Here is an 18,017-nt window from a genome sequence, read left to right on the forward strand (position 1 = left end):
GTGACTGAGTGAGTCACTGTGTGAGTGAGTCACTGTGTGTGAGTGACTGTGTGAGTGTGTGAGTGAGTGACTGAGTGAGTCACTGTGTGAGTGAGTGACTGTGTGAGTGTGTGAGTGAGTCACTGTGTGAGTGAGTCACTGTGTGAGTGTGTAACTGTGTGAGTGTGTGAGTGAGTCACTGTGTGAGTGAGTGACTGAGTGAGTCACTGTGTGAGTGAGTCACTGTGTGAGTGTGTGAGTGAGTGACTGTGTGAGTGTGTGAGTGAGTCACTGTGTGAGTGTGTGAGTGAGTCACTGTGTGAGTGTGTGAGTGAGTCACCGTGTGAGTGAGTCACTGTGTGAGTGAGTAAATGAGTGAAAGCTAGACTGGATTATAATCAATGGAATGAATGTGTTGTAGGTTTGATTATATTTACTTGTCTGCTTAAATGCACACATAACTAATGCACTTTCTTATGATACTGTCTTTAGCTAAACAATAGCTTCATCTTAACGATAAGGAATGTAGAACTGAAATAAAATATGATTAGAATATAAATGATTCAATATTATTTCAAGTAATGACAATTCATTTAATTACAATTCATACCTAGAATAAACTGTTGAATAAAGACAACACACCTGACCAGGACAAAGTTGCTGAAAGGTAGTGAGGAATAAAAACACCACAGATTTTATGTGGTTTAGATTCAGATGTGTCTCCATACGTTACTATTGGTGTGTATAGACTCAAACAACACACACACACACATATACACACACCTCAACATACTTTTGGTGCCCTAACAATCACACACATACTGTATGTGTAGTGACACACTAACCGGGAATTTCTCTGCGGTCTCGGACCCAGCGCAGCGTAGCGGGAGGTTTGCTCCTCTCTGACACACAGGTGAGCTCCACCTCTCCACCTTCCACCGCCTCACTCTTCACCTCCACATTGGGCACCTCCGGGGGCACCACCACCGACAGCGTGGCCACCTGGTGGTGCGTAGAGTCCGTGTAGAGCTGACAGAAGTAGCCACCTTCGTCAGACACGCTCACGTTAGTCAATGTTATGCGCACCAGGCGTGGCGTGAACAGCACCATCTGAAAGCGCTCGTCCTTTAGAGCTGAGACAGAGAGACAGAAAGAGAAAGACAAACAGAGAGAGCAACATTTAATAACTGACATACATACAAGAATGGTACAGCCTGAGAGATAGAGGGTGCACATTTAGTCAGAGTGTGTGGGTATGTGAGTGTGTGCGTGTGTGTGTGTGTGTAGAAATGTATTTCTGTCCAAGTTTCTTGGTGTGAAATGTGTTTAATTGAATATGTGTCAAAAGTTATGACTCAGAAAGGCCTTGCAGTGCTCTAATCGTGGCATGGTCATGCCAAGAACGCTAATACGAGCTAATATGTTGCTGTTAGCGAGGGCTATTTATCTTTATTACAGGAGACAGCTGGGGGAATAAATGATATATACAGAGAAGGACAGTGAGAGACAGAGATGGGAAGGTAAACACATATCTGGAAAGACATCAGAACGGAAAAATTAAGATTACTCCCTATCTATCTATCTATCTATCTATCTATCTATCTATCTATCTATCTATCTATCTATCTATCTATCTATCTATCTATCTATCTATCAAGAGGAAATGAGAGGCAGAGACAAAGGGCTTAGCTCCAGGTTGATCTGCAGGAAGGATGTTCGGTAAACAAGAAGAGACGGATATTGAAATGAAGTAAAAGATAAGGGGAGAGAAGAGAATACAAAGAGGAGATATGGAACGCAGCCAGCAAGGCAGTTTCAGAGATGAAGATGAGATGCTACAGTATTGGGCCATGTACAAAATGGAGGGATTATCGATTGTCATAAAGGAGGTGACCCAAAACCAGGAGCAGGCAATAAAGGAAATGAGAAAAGCAGAAAGATAAGTTGATAGGAGAGGGGAGGAGAGGAGAGGAGGAAAGGAGAAGAGAGGAGAGAAGATTAGAAGGAAGGAGACGAGAAGAAATGGGAGGGGAGGGAGGGAGGGAGTAAGGGGAGGAGAGGAGAGGAGAGGAGAGGAGAGGAGAGGAGAGGAGGAAAATTGGGAGGGGAGAAGATGAGAGAAGAGGTAAGGTTAAAGAATATGGGAAAGACAGCTGACGCAGATAGTCAATGCCCTCCAGGGAGCACAGAATAAGGGACAGAGTGAAGAGACATAAAGGGAAAAAAACGTTTTTTTTCCTTTAGCAAAGAACACGAAAAAAAATCAATAGTCAGAAATTGAGAATAATAACAAATAATGATAAGTGGAAGAGGCATTGTGAGCTGAGGCAGTGAGTGTAGACTCATTATATATTGACTGAAGGCTAACATTCTCCTGAGTGGCCTTCTGTTTTTCTGTTCAGCAGAAATGGACATCTGTCCTATTCTCACGGAGCATCTCGAAGCAATCAGTGCAATGCACAAAATAATTGGAGCCCTGAGATGTGTGTGACTGTTGCTGATCTTTGTGGTCCTGGTTATTTATGTTTTTCAGTCCACTGCGAGGGAGTTTAAAGTAGCGAGGGTGCGAGTGCCGGAAAAAGGGATTGAGAGTGGGTGGAAGGGAGGAGATGAAGGTATAAGTGCGGTATAAAGGCTGAACGAGCGAGTGAGGAAGCCAGCGAGCAGAGGGATTATGGGAGTGAGAGAAGGGAGTGGAGCGAGAGAGCGCGCGCGGAAACGTGTGAAATAAGAGGTAAATGAGGCAGCAAGAGAGACAATGAACTAGGGGATGAATGACAAAAGTGAGAGAGTGAGAAAGATTCGAGGTATAGAGTGCTGCAGAGTGCCGAGACCAATTCTGAGTCGAACACTGAGCTTCAACTTAAAGAGCACAAGTATCTCACTGACGTGTTTGATGTGACCGCAATATACTGTACAACACTGTCAGAATAAAATGAATGTTTTGAGCATTTAAATTAAAAAAACATTTTTTAAGTAAATAATTAATGCATAAATATGAAAGATATAATACATTTTTCTTTACGGCCTCATTAAAGTCAGACTTGAGTTCTTTTTCTACGTGAAGATGAATACTTATTGACCTTTGATTTCATTCATTCATTCATTTTCTACCGCTTATCCGAACTACCTCGGGTCACGGGGAGCCTGTGCGTATCTCAGGCGTCATCGGGCATCAAGGCAGGATACACCCTGGATGGAGTGCCAACCCATCGCAGGGCACACACACACACACTCTCATTCACTCACGCAATCACACACTACGGACAATTTTCCAGAATCAGAATCAGAATCAGAAAGGTCTTTATTGCCAAGTATGTTTCCACATACAAGGAATTTTTTCTAGTACAGGAGCTCCACAGTGTAAACATGTAGCAATGGTAAGACATGAACATATAAATAATAGACAGTTGTATGTGCAAATTGTAATATAAGTGTGCAAATTAAAGTAAAGATGTGCAAATTCAAATATAGATGTACAAAATAAAATATAAATGCGTACTTGCAGACAATGTAAGAATAGGTATTGTTCTGTGTATGTTAGGTGTCCATCAGATGTATGTTAAGTGTTTCCAGAGATGCCAATCAACCTACCATGCATGTCTTTGGACCGGGGGAGGAAACCGGAGTAACCGGAGGAAACCCCAGAGGCACGGGGAGAACATGCAAACTCCACACACACAAGGCGGAGGCGGGAATCGAACCCCCAACCCTGGAGGTGTGAGGCTAACGTGCTAACCGCTAGGCCACCGTGCCCAGTCAAATAATAGTTTTTCTTAATTGCTTTGGCTCATTTGCTTGAAACAGGTTTAATATTCTCAAAACTTTAGGTGCAATGTCAGAACAGCTTTTACGCCACCACACAACACCTTAGTTCTTCTGTCACTGTGGACGCTGGATTTCTGCATTCCACGACCATCACCTGCAATGTTCTACTGTGATGCCATTACAAACAAGTCTTGGATGTGATCATAAGGTCGCAATTCTGTGCCATGTTGTAGTATAAATAGTGTGAGTAGTGTGTACACACTGAAAAGTACTCGCATGTTGAATTTTGGACTCAACATTGGAGATGGGCTACGGTTACCAGGCACTGATGTTGGATGAGAAGAATATTTCAAGATGACTGAAAACACTCTAGTGAACATGACTGCTCACAAATGTTTTTTATAATTAGCTCACGTTGTGTGATTTCATTTTCAACATTTTATAAAGTCACCATATTCTGCTAAAGCTAGTATTGTTGCGTTTGATGTGCATTTGATGTTATTTGCATTCGACTAGAAAACGCCTTCTATGCCTTCTACAAGGCGGAGGCGGGAATCGAACCCCCAACCCTGGAGGTGTGAGGCGAACATGCTCACCACTAAACCACCGTGCCCCCCTTTTGACCCTTGATATTTTTTTTTTTTTTTTTTTTTTTGAGAGCACACTAAATGGGAAACCGAACTATTTCAGTAATTCATCAACTCAAAAACGTTTCATTACGATCTCAAGGCTACATGGTTTTGTGCAGAGGTATCCTTCAGGGCGCGATATAAAAATGAATAAATAAATAAATAAATAAATAATAGGATGTGCTGGATCAAGTGGCAAATAACGAAGAGAGAAGAAGGAAATGAAATCAAATGAAAGCCCATTTGCAGAGATTAATGTGATAATTACTCATAAACTCATGCAATACTAGATCAGAAATATACTCAGCTCTTATTGCAAACCTTTGCCATTACTTATACGTCATCATATTTTTCAGTCTTGTTTTTTTTCCACACTGTTGCTTTTATGATGCTCTGTATCATATCACATTGTCTGGGAAAAGTACTATAGATGGAAAATCACCAGTGCTTATTAGTACATAGAATAAACAAAGAAAGTTTTTGTTATTATACGTAAAGAAAGATTACGATTTAAGATCGACTTAGTGTTATTTCTTCCTACCTACGACGTATACGTGTCTGTCCCTTGTGTGCTTTCCATGTTATTGTCCACGTTTTTATGGTTTTCTCTTATCTTAGCTCTGAGCATTATCTACATGGTCTTCGGTGTGTGTCCCAGACTCCTTAGCCTTCACGATTCTCTGTGTTTTGGGATGTTCTCTGGAGCCTTTCCGGAACTGATGTATTTATAATGAGATCATTAAAATGTAACTGCACACTGGTCAACTCCATTCAACTAATTATGTAAGTTTATAATGGAATCTGGTTTCAAGCAGAATTAATGTTGGATCTCAACAGTCTCAGATCGTTTGGGTCGAGGGGGGAAGGGGAGGGGGGGGGGGTAGTTAGTTTGTGTAGATTTAAGACATACAATCCCAATTAAAGTACGTTACAGTTCCACGATGAAACGTTAAGAAGCGTCGGTGGAAAAAAAAAAAAAAAAAAAAAGATAAAAAGAGGGCGAGCACTTACGCTAGCTACTGCTGTGACCGAATGAGGTCGGTAATGAGATACAGACTGAGGGACTGCGTAAGGGAGCAACTAAGGAACTAAGGAGTCAGTAAGCAAGTGACTAATGTGTAACGACCAGCATGTATCCGAGTGAACCTATTCATTCGACCCTGTTTAGCACAGAGAAGAAAAGAGTGGTTCTAAAACAGATAAATGCCTTCCCACATGCTAAATGGCAACGAAATGTCAGCGCATTGTCCAAGCCAATGTCACCTTTAGTCACGCCTCATTTGCATACCATTCACAGTCAGCCAATCGGAACAGGGTCAGGGGAAATGCACGGACCTGATAGGTCGCAGCGCTTACAGGGCTGAAGGGCTATTTCTGCTTCGCTATTCATTTAAAATCCACCATCAAAATCCATTAGTTAGCGAACCGAGACTCTCTCGAAGCATTTAGACCAGCCATGAGCTGACACGCTCTCACTGTGGATCTGCAGATATTAATAGACCAAAACACTTTTTATTTATTTATTTTTTGGTATAGAAAACAGAGCTGCAATTTAAAGGTGGTTCAGTGCCATCAAAATGAGCAAAGCGACGTAGCACATGCTCACATTATCGCTTATTTTTGTTCTTGAACTTTTTCCACGTATTCAACCTTAACCTTTATCCATCTGCTTACTTTTCCCCCTCTCACACTCACCTTCCTTTAGACAGGGCCAAGCTGTTGTAACAAAATGGCATAGCAGAACGTGTTAACACATAGTAGCTTAAAAGAGCTGCAAAGATGTGTGAAAGTGACAGCAAAACAGACAGAAATCAAAGCTTTATAGAGACCTTCAATGAATGAATCTGCTAAAAGTAATTTAAAAAGACAAACCATGACAAAATGAAGATAAAAGCTCCGTCAAGGAAGAAAACTGCAATGTCAGCTTAGCTCCATCTACAAAGACTTTTATGACTGACTCACGGGATCTGATCCACGGAGCTGGACCTCCAAATCTCTTTAGTACTTTCTACTGGTCCTTTCTAACATAATGATCTTAATACCTATAATGATACTAAAATCTCATTAACCTGGTTAATATACGACTATGATCGTACTACCATTAAACTACTAAATAATTAAAAAATATTAACTCAGCGGCAAGGAAAAACTCACTGAGATGATATGAGGAAGAAACCTTGAGGTTCAGAAGGGAACCTCATCCTCATTTGGGTGACACTGGACAGTAAATAATGTAAATGTAAATAATGTCCTTTCTATAACAGTTTATAATAGTGCAACTGAGACCAAACTTATGTTCCCGTTACTGCTACTATCCTATCACCACAACTACTAGTATCATTATAACACTATTACCACTACTGTCACCATTATACTACTACTTTTACTATACTATAGCATCTATACCACTACTACACTACCATTTCTACACAAATATACTACATTACTGTTATGCTACTACAATACTACCATCACACTATTATTACACATACACAACTATACAACCATTACTATTGTACTACTACTAAACTGCCATTAACCTACCACTATTATTATTATTATTATTATTATTATTATTATTAGTAGTATTATCCTACTATCGTTAGACTACTACCACTAATTTACTACCATTACAGTACAACACAACACTAATACCATTACTACTATACTACTCTTGGGGGGAACAGTGGCTGAGTGGTTAGCACGTTCGCCTCACACCTCCAGGGTTGGGGGTTTCGATTCCCGCCTCCGCCTTGTGTGTGTGGAGTTTGCATGTTCTCCCCGTGCCTCGGGGGTTTCCTCCGGGTACTCCGGTTTCCTCCCCCGGTCCAAAGACATGCATGGTAGGTTGATTGGCATCTCTGGAAAATTGTCCCTAGTGTGTGAGTGAATGAGAGTGTGTGTGTGTGTGTGTGTTTGTGCCCTTCGATGGGTTGGCACTCTGTCCAGGGTGTATCCTTCCTTGATGCCCGATGACGCCTGAGATAGGCACAGGCTCCCCGTGACCCGAGGTAGTTCGGATAAGCGGTAGAAGATGAATGAATGAATGAATGAATACTACTACTATCATATCACTACTACGAGTCTCATTATAATACTATTATAACTATACTACTACTTCTTCTATACTACAGCATATCTATACCACTGCTATTACTATACTACTCTGCTACCATTTCTATACTATACTATACAACTACAATACTACCATTATACTATTACAACTCCTACACAACTATACAACTATTACTATTATTACTGCACTACGACTAAACTACCATTACGCTACTACTATTATTGTAATACTACTACCGCCACTACCATTATACTACTACTAATCCACTTCCATTACAACACAGCTATACTACTATACTACTACCGCTACACAACTGTACTACTATTATACTGCCGTTATACTGTTATACGATAACTACTTCAAATTTGCACCAATTTATTTCTCAGATTGAATCGTTGTTGCACATCTGTATGAAGGGTTTTCCAGTCATTTAGGAGTGACTGCATGAATTTGTTATTGTACATTTCGGGTGTTTGAATTCTTCACACACACACACACAAAAAAAAAAAAAAAAAAATGTTACTTTTGCTCATAATTTTTTGAGTTCCAGACTGAAAGCATTGTATGGAATAAAACCGCACACTCCAGCTATTGAGGACGCTGTCAAGAAACTAGTGTCTGCTTGTCCTTCTTACCTCCAGGTATTCACTTCAAGCACAAACCTTTATAGAAGCTTGTTTTATTTTGTTATGATACGAATGAGTAAATGTTTTTGCCACAGGCCCAGTGGTTTTGATGACCTCTGACCCGACAGCCTGCTGCGCTCACCTCGCGTGCCGTTAAAGAACAACGTTTGCCTGCGTGGGTTCTGGATGACCACTATGGAGCCGTCATAGTTCTGTAGGCGGCAGGAGATGTGTGCTGTGCCGCCCTCGAGGACTGTCACATTCTCAGCCTGCACCGCCTGGCCCCGTGCTGATAGAGAGAGAGAGAGAGAGAGAGAGAGAGAGAGAGAGAGAGAAACAATATCAGTTACATGTTGGTTAGCTCACAATCACAATTGTTTTCTGACTCGCTCTTCGGTTTCTTCACTCGGCTTTCCCTCATAAATAATCCAAGCAAACAAGCGCCGTCCTTCCGAGATTATCCGTCATCTCGAAACGATAGAAACAGCATAGTTCTAGTTCTTTCTCTCGCTGGTTACCAGCATGCACTTTAACCTTTCACAGAAAATAAAAAGTACCCCTAAAATAAAATCACAGTAAATAATCAGTACACATAACAAACATGAGCAGAAGTGAATAAAATAAGCAGAGAGCTCTATTGCTGTAGGGTTTCGTTTTCAAAATTATTTTGAATAATTAGCCATTTAATAAATAAAAATAGGTTAGAATGACAACATAACCAATATCCTGAAAGTGCATCTTTAGTTGTTGTACTCCTTTCTGTAAAAGACTTGTTGCTTCTAATTGCTCTGTCCCGAAATAAAAGCATGATGTGATGTGGATCGACATCGTACGCGCCAGCTACTGAGGAATGCGTTCAAGAGACTAGCTTCTGAGAATCAGTGAAAATTGGTGCAGTGTCCGTTCTGAGGCCGTTTCCCCACACACAGATTGCTGGCTGACGCATTCTGATGTGTGCTGGCAAGCCGCGCAACTCTAATGTGCTCACTGGCACATGGCATTGGATTTCTCGAATTTTGCATTCCAATATTCTAGGCTTTTGCAGGATTTGCTGAAGCCAGATCTGCATTGCTAATGTTTAACTAAGCAGCGTCTGGCCGATCGGACGCAGCGTGCCGTTAGTCTGGCTGCACAAATAAAGTCCCAAGATGTGCGGCTTTTTCGAAATGCAATTATCCGCAGTGCTGACACAGAGGTCTCTGAAGCAACAGTGACTCATCGTACAGATCATGGGTCTACGTCTGGTCTAATGTTATAGTCTAGCCTTCAAACCGGACAAGATGTTCATGTTTACATATCTGTAGATTAGCCATCAACAAGCTCTTGTTAGGACTGTTGTAGCTCTCAAGGCCATTTCTCCCACCCAACCACCTGAGCTAATTGGTTTAACGTCTGGAGTCGTAAGGGCCAATTAATCAGTTAACTACTGTGGAGCAGTGCTGAGTTGGGACCTAAACAGAGGATGCACGTGATTTAATACCCCAGGTAAGCCGAGCATATTGCTTTTGCACCTGTTATTCTCCACGCCAGGTGGTGTTTTCTCTGGATATCCATGAAGACGCACACCATCAGAAGTGGCAATCATGAGCCAGATCTCTACAAAGAAGTGCTGAGGTAGCTGTACGCCTACAGAGATGTAAAAGTCTCGTTCGTGTCCTTCATGCGTAGGCATGCTGAGGAGAGGAGAAAAAAAAAAAAAACGACGGGGCGGAATAAGGAGAAATGCAAGGAAGTGAAAGAACAGGGAGATATTTGGCAGTGCGAATTGCCCATCGCTATTCGTCCTGCTCCTCTGACTTCATTTCTATTTGATTTAGTCGGACTTAATCAGGTTTAGGGACCATACCAGTGCGTTCACCAGAGAAGGGTTGAAGGGTAATAAAACATTGTCAGGCGAGGTATTGGGCTGAAATTTACAACAACAAAAAAAAAAAAAAGAAGAAGAAGAAGGATGAAAATGAATGAATAGATACAGAGAGTCTGACAGACTCTTTTTATTCCTCAACAACTGTCATTGTAATTCAGCCATCACGACTTCTATTCCACACATCAATATTGTGATTGATATCTGGGTGATCGCCGAAGCCACGGCCATTACTATGAGTATTCTAATGACTGTTATTAGTCAGCACTTTGGCACCTACGGACTGGGCCGCTATTGTTCTAATGGACCCTAATTGTTCTATACATCAAGTGAAGGCTTGGCAGTGAAGGGACAGTGATGAAGGACTTCCCAGCTGATCACGTACAAACACTGTGGAATCCGAAAACAAAAGTGTATGACTAGGATTTTGAACAAAAACACAGCTAATTGAGGGTCTGTTAAAAGCTTGACAGTATCTGCCAGCTGTCTCATCACTGTGTAAATGACTGAAACGATGTGGCAAAACAAACAACTAAATCTGCCCCACCAGTCTGAAGCCTAGCGTTGCGATGCAAGCAGGAGATGCTGAAAAGCTTAACCTACAAAATAGGATGAATGGATGGATGGATGGATGGATGGATGGAGGGATAGATGCTGAGATTTGTACAGCTGTAAAAAAAAAAAACAAATCTTGGGAAATGAGTGTGACAGGTGCATCATGGGTAGGCTAGTGAGAGTCCTGTAGGAGACGGATTAATCACAACCCTATTAAAATCAAGGCACGATAAAACAAGCACACTTAACATACACGGAAATGGGTTAAACCAGCGGGGTAAAGCAATCAATAAGGGACCACTCTGTAAAGAATATAAATTTAGCTGGGAGGAAAGAGAGGAAAAAAAAAAAAAAAAAAAAATCAAGTTCGATTGCACTTAACGTCTCAGACAGACGGGGGCGACGTGCCGATGCGGTAAAATCGCTCTCGGAACCACATCGACGTGTTTTGAAAAACAGCCCTAATTTACCGGATCCGATTGCAAGTGCGAGTGAGACAGGCCATCATTTCTAAAGGAACAAATAAATAAATAAAAAAGCATATGGAACGAATAAACAAGGCCATGCCGGGGTGGGCATAAGGCGCCTCTGAGAAGCAGCGGTGAGTTATGGGAGATGTAGGCAAAATGGATTTAGGGAGCTGGGAGAAAGCCAGGTAAAGAGTACAGTAAATCCACACCATCAAGAGCCAGGAAAGGATTACAGGGCTGAGTTAGAGCTTCTGCACACACACTGGCACACAAACACACCCAAATGGTACAAATGTTTGAAGAAACATTGTTAAAAAGTCGAACAACACGACGTCCTCAGAGCAGCCGAACACACAGTTAACGTCAAACAAACCCAAATTCTACTGGTCTGTATCAAAGTAACACGGTAGTATCGGGATCTTACTCGTACTATGTGCCTTCTGCATGACAACCATTGCGAACATCTCTTTTTCACTATACAGATAATTCCACATGGCACGTGGCTTAGTGGTTAGCAGGTTTCTCTGACACTTCCAAGTCTGGACATTTGAATTCCTGCCTCTCTCTATGAGCTTCAGTGGTTTGCTCCAGGTACTCTGCTTTCCTCCTGCAGTCCATGAATTAGAGGCTGATCTAAATTATCCGTAGTGTTTGAATATATGTGTGTGTGTGTGTGTGTGAGATTGTGCTCTATAATGGGGTGTCCCTTGCCTGTTCTGCTAGGTCTCCTGAGACGGACTCCAGAAATTCATAAAAATACTTTAGTGCAAAGTTTCTCCAAGTGATGAAATTCTCAAAAAATTCTTAGAAATGTCATCTTCCTATAAAACAAACGAGAAGATCCTAGCTAAGATAAAAGTTATTCATAAAGAATCTTGACCATTAAAAGAGCGCATAAGGTCAAAAGGTCTAAGGAGTAGGACTTTTAAGGGCTTTAGCAGAGGAGAAAATGGCCAAAAGCTGAAGAGGGAGAAGAAATGTAAGATAAGATGCTACAGATTAGATCATTTAGGGATTATTTTTGTGACCAATCATATTAGAGGTAACATGCAGAAATGCTATAGAGGCAGAAATGATATAATTTGGCACTATGACATTTCTGCGCCGTGTGGATGTTTACATTTATTACATATCGTCACTGTCGGACGGAATCCTCGTATCTCCAAAACCGTTAGTTTTCAGGAAATTAAAAAAATGCCGTACCTTATCTGCAGTACACAGGGTTTACCGCGTTGCAGTGGATTGTCTTGCGCTAAATTCCTGTCCTCAGACGAGCACCAGAACTAGCGGGGGTCAAGATTTTTTTTTCTTTGAGCCCAGTGTTTTGAAGACATTTACCTCAGAAGACGTGTTGATTCGTTGCGACTCTTATTAAGGAGAAATATGCCGCGAAGCTCTCCCTTGGAGTGAGGAAGAGGTGGACAGTTGAAGTGTCCAATGGAGTTATGAGATTTGCGCTCGAGCTATTTTCAAGACTTTAGATTGGTTAATAACTTGTAAAAATAACAGACCCACGTGGGGACTGACCAATAGCATCGATATGTGGAAAAATATGAAATTGACCAAATTTGGACATACGAGGTTTCCGCCCGACAGCGACGATATGTAACGTAGAGACGTTAGTGCATCTCTAAATATTCGTTCACAAACGTAATCCCTACCTGATATAGCCTCAAATATCTATTTTGACTAATGTTACCAAGGAATTTTAACTCTACATAAAGATTTAAGAAGATAACATCCCAGAACTAGGACACAAATTGTGGAATCACCCCATACACACAAACACACACTAACAAAAATGACGCATGAGTGTTGAGGATGCGGGCAAACGTCCACAGTTTGACTACACCCTCGTCTACTCATTCTCTCATCCACTCATTCATTCATCTTCTACCGCTTATCCGAACTACCTCGGGTCACGGGGAGCCTGTGCCTATCTCAGGCGTCATCGGGCATCAAGGCAGGATACACCCTGAACGGAGTGCCAACCCATCACAGGCCACACACACACATTCACACACACTCTCATTCACTCACGCAATCACACACTACGGACAATTTTTCCAGAGATGCCAATCAACCTACCATGCATGTCTTTGGACCGGGGGAGGAAACCGGAGTACCCGGAGGAAACCCCCGAGGCACGGGGAGAACATGCAAACTCCACACACACAAGGTGGAGGCGGGAATCGAACCCCGACCCTGGAGGTGTGAGGTGAACGTGCTAACCACTAAGCCACTGTGCCCCCCTCATCCCCTCATCCACTCATCCTGTGTTTTATTCTTCCATCTGGTGAAAGAGCGAAAGCCACTTTGTATTAATTGACCCTTTCTTGCCTCGTCTTCTTATCGCATTCCTCTTTCCCTCTCTTCAATTTTCAATGATTACAGACACATCTGTTCGGAACACCTGAAGTAAAATATGTTGACTACTTGTGTGTGTGTGTGTGTGAGAGTGTGTGTGTGTGTGGTCTAGATGCTATTGAAAACGAAGGTCTAATAATCAGTGAGTTTTCTACAGTTTGTGAGTGTGTGTGAGTTTGTGTATGTGTGTATACACTTTCATTAGCTCCACATAATCAGTAAACTCTGTGGGGAAATGCTTTGCTGGAGATGACAGATCCTTCCTCTTCTTCTCTTCCGTTTTCTTCCATCTATCTCTATCTCACAGACTCGCTGAGCCAAAATTAAAACTCTCTTCTCTCGGAGGAATCGCACGTGGTGCCAGTCGAATACAGTAACAAAAAAAAAAAAAAAAAAAAAAAAAAGATGCTGTGGCTATAAATAATATATAATCCTTTATAACACTCTTCTCTTCATTACCGCTTTGTCATTCCTCCAATTTTTCCTTTATTTCCTTTTCCTGTCCCCATTTCTCTCTATCTATCCTATTCTTGGATTTGAATCTCATAATTTGCTCTCCCACTGCCTGCTTTTCTGGTCTAATCTCATTCTCTGTCTCTTTCACACCTACACACTCAATCCCCACCAAAAAACCTCCTTCTGTAGCCTAATCCCTCATTTTTTCTCTCTCTTCCTCTCCTCCTCTCCCTCCCTCCCTCTCTTCTTCTTTCCTACAGCGGCCTTTCTCCATCCAACACTTTTCCTGTTTTTCACAGTTTCTCTGTCCCTATACAGTCCTTTCATTTCATGTTTTCATGATTGTGTTGTCTGTTTCTCGCTGTCCTCGCTTATTCCGTCTCTCCAACAAAGACGTCTGTTTGTTTCCAGCTCCGTATTGTGATTTGTTCTGGAGCTCAGGCTTAGAGTATAATCAGCTGGGGTTTTGTCTGCGAGACAGAGACATATAGAAAGACAGAGACAGAGAGAGAGCAGCTAGAGAAGAGACAGAAAGAAAGAGGAGCAGAACGAAAAAAACACTGAAGTCAATGCGATCACGAGAAACTGCAATGAACATCTTTCTCTAGTCCCCACTGCTGTAATTACACATCAGCAGTTGATGTTCATTTCTTTTCTCATTTCCTTCCTTCCCTTTTTACCCGTGCTTGCCTCATTTTCTCCCGTCCCCGCTCTGCGGGCGTCCTGCAGTGGCAAACGTTCCTTCCTCCTGCGTTTGATCTTCTATTTATGCTGCTTATGCTCTCATTTCCACACTTCCATCACTACATTTGCCCTCAGTCTGCTCGTCTGTGGTTCTTATCCCCCTTCTCTCTCTCTCTCTCTCTCTCTCTCTCTCTCTCTCTGTCATTCTTTCACTCTGTCATTTTTTGTGACCTTCATGTTCTTTAACGCCCCTATATCCTACTGTCATATTTCACCCATATCTCTCCCTCAAGCTCACTTGTCTCAAAACGCTTCATTTCATCCTGCATTCTCTGTCCATTAACCAGGATTGCCTCTCTCTCTCTCTCTCTCTCTCTCTCTCTCTCTCTCTTTCTGTCCAGGTTATTAGGTTATTCTTCCCCTTTAAGACCTTTTGCTTTGCTCTTCAGTTCATGCTGTGGGTTTGGATGCTTGCTGGTATCTAGGATGTTCGTTGCTGGGCATCACAAGAAATGGCTTGTGGGTAAATTTGCAGGGATATTACAATACTTTGGGCCAGCTGTGAAACACACTCACATACACATACACACACACACACACACACACACACACACACACACACACACACTCTGACCTGGCTTCTATCCCTGTTACCATCTTAGATTCAATGGCAAAAATGCTTTACTGGCAAGAATTTTATAGCACTCAAGCTGCCAAGGCTAAAGACCCCCCCTTACACACTTTCTCTCTCTCTCTCTCTCTCTCTCTCTCTCTCTCTCTCTCTCGCTCTCTCTCTCTCTCACGTTCTCCTGTCCCCAGAATGATCTTTTGTATTCAGACATTCAGAATATATGTACAGATTCCCTCCAGCTGGCATAGAAGCTGAGACTGCTGAGACAATACATATTCAAAGCTAGAGAAAAAAAAGTGGTAGTTAGAGATATAAAAAAAACAACAACAGGGAACTGCATCCTGTATCTCATGCTGCGCTGATCCTAAGAGAGGCAGCAACCATGTCCTTGCTAAGTAACGGGCTTAAACACTCTGGGAAATAAACAATAGGTACGCAGTGCAAATTACTCCTTGAACAGATGTTTGCCTTGAACACTCAGGCCTCTCTCGGGCTCACATTTATCTCGCGTCTGAGTAATAGTGCTGATCGACCTCTGTTTGCCTTTCAGATTCTTTATGATTAGTGCCATAAACATGAGTCGAGATGCTCTTAGGTCAGCACTTTTACCCTCGGGCCTGAGTTTAAAACTCTTCTCAGTACTTCACAGGTCAGTGTAAAGAGCTGCTGTCGTATCTTCTCCTGCCATGCTCCTTCTGCTTTCTCCCTATAGAGCTAGCCGTCCTCTCGGCCTCGCTGTTCTGAGCATATTGCGCTCTCTCTCGCTCTCTTTTTTTTTCTCTCACTGCACAACAATCATTTCCCTTTCCCCAGCTCAATTCAATCCTTATTTCACCAACAGTGTATCCTTTTACCTCACAAGCAACCGTATGACCCTCTCCTTTCATTCCTCACTCTACTTTCCTCATCGGGTTTTGTTTCTGAGTTTTTTTTTTCTGGTGTTCCTACGGTTTTCGGAGACGTACATAAAAAACTCAAAACTATTGTCGGTTCACTTCTGCTTGCTAAATGGCGAGACAAACTTTTTCTGTGAAAATCACTCTCATCTCTCTCACTCATTTTCTACCGCTTATACGAACTTCTCGGGTCACGGGGAGCCTGTGCCTATCTCAGGCGTCATCGGGCAGCAAGGCAGGATACACCCTGGATGGAGTGCCAACTCATCGCAGGGCACACACACACACTCTCATTCACTCACGCAATCACACACTACGGACAATTTTCCAGAGATGCCAATCAACCTACCATGCATGTCTTTGGACCGGGGGAGGAAACCGGAGTACCCGGAGGAAACCCCTGAGGCACGGGGAGAACATGCAAACTCCACACACACAAGGCGGAGGCGGGAATCGAACCCCCAACCCTGGAGGTGTGAGGCGAACGTGCTAACCACTAAGCCACCGTGTCCCCCTTTGTGAAAATCAGGTTAGTTCAAATCAGCTCACTAGCGTTAGCAGTCAAGATTATGAACAATCACAAATAAAAATCTCATATTAATCTGCTTAGTTACCTAGCTGACTAGCATTAGAAATAAAGTTGATAAGATGATAAATCTGGCTTTGATTTCTGAGATTTAAAAATCACAACACATCATCTTTATTGCTATTGCTAACTGGCTAACCAAAATAAGATAATCTGACAGAAATTCTATAAAGATTTGTAGGTTGCCATATTAGCTAGCCACAAAGAAATCATAGCAGATTAGCTTTGTTCGACTAGTTTAGTTGTCACCAGAGGTAAAAAGCTAAAGAGATAATTAGGATCGTGAACCTTAATGAAAGGACTCCATTATTATCTTCTCTCCAATTCTTTTCTTTGTTTATCATCATTCACTGGCTAACTAAAATAAGAAAAATATTCCTAGCACTAACTAAAAGAAACTAATCTGACAGGATTACTAAAATAATTTTTAGATAGCAATGTAAGCTAGTCAGTTATAACTAGCCTATGAAGATTACAATTCCTGCCAAAGTAGCTTTTCAAGTCAAGTCAAGAAGCTTTTATTGTCATTTATAGCTGTTGCAGTACACAGTGAAATGAGACAACATTTCTCCATGACTATGGTGCTACATAAAACAAAGACAGAGCTAAGGACTTAAGTAAGTAATCCTAGCCTCATAAAGTGGATCTGTGCAACCTGGTGCAAACAGTGCAGGACAAGACAAAAAGACAGTGCAGGACAAAAGACAGTGCAAACAAAAAATACAAGACATTACACAAAACACAAAAACAACGCCAACCAGTGTACGTACTGTATGTTCAATCAATATTGCGTGTCATATTTTGTCAGCTAGTTTATTTGTGTCAACATGGACATCATGATAATTTATGAAATGCCTCCATATTCATCCTATCTGATATGCTTATCTTTCTCTCGTATCCGTTCACGTAGGTCATTTAGCATGGTTATGTTCCCTAGAAAGATGATAATTATAAATGTATCAGATAATGGTGTGTAAGTACATTTGTTTAACTACTAACAGGTTAAATAAAATAAGCTAATCTGACAGGTTTTCTGAGAGGATTTTAAAAATCACATTTCTATATTTAGTTAACATTTAAATTGCTATTGCAAACTGGCTAACTAAAAAAAAACCTGACAGGATTTCTGAGAGGATTTTAGCTAGCCAGTTAGCACAAGCCATGAGGATTAAAAATCAAGCCAAATTAGCTTTGGTCAGCTAAGTTTAGTTGTCACCAATTAAGAACATGTACCTTTATCATAGACATCATCATCCTTTCTGAGGTTACTTTCATTTGTTTATATTTCTTGCATCATTAACTGGCTATTTAGCCATCTGAGAATCATATAATCTGAGAAGATTTTAATACACACGTTCCTATACATAGTCATTATCTTTATTGCTGTCGCTAACAGTTGTCACAGCTGTTATAGCTGTTATACAGTTGTA

The 18,017-nt window shown here is 41.6% G+C and overlaps 1 protein-coding gene across 2 annotated transcripts in view; it reads right to left on the reverse strand.

Annotated features, from left to right (window-relative positions):
- cadm4 (cell adhesion molecule 4) overlaps positions 1-18,017 on the reverse strand; it is a 190,982-nt gene that overhangs the window by 25,462 nt on the left and 147,503 nt on the right. For both annotated transcript variants that reach the window (XM_060870837.1, XM_060870835.1), the window contains exons 2-3: positions 8,221-8,367; positions 825-1,112 (exon numbers count right to left, since the gene is read on the reverse strand). In XM_060870837.1, the coding sequence (XP_060726820.1) occupies positions 825-1,112; positions 8,221-8,367 (435 nt within the window). The remainder of the gene's footprint in view (positions 1-824; positions 1,113-8,220; positions 8,368-18,017) is intronic.

The sequence above is a fragment of the Tachysurus vachellii genome, chromosome 5 (genome assembly GCF_030014155.1).
Source record: "Tachysurus vachellii isolate PV-2020 chromosome 5, HZAU_Pvac_v1, whole genome shotgun sequence".
NCBI lineage: Eukaryota > Metazoa > Chordata > Actinopteri > Siluriformes > Bagridae > Tachysurus > Tachysurus vachellii.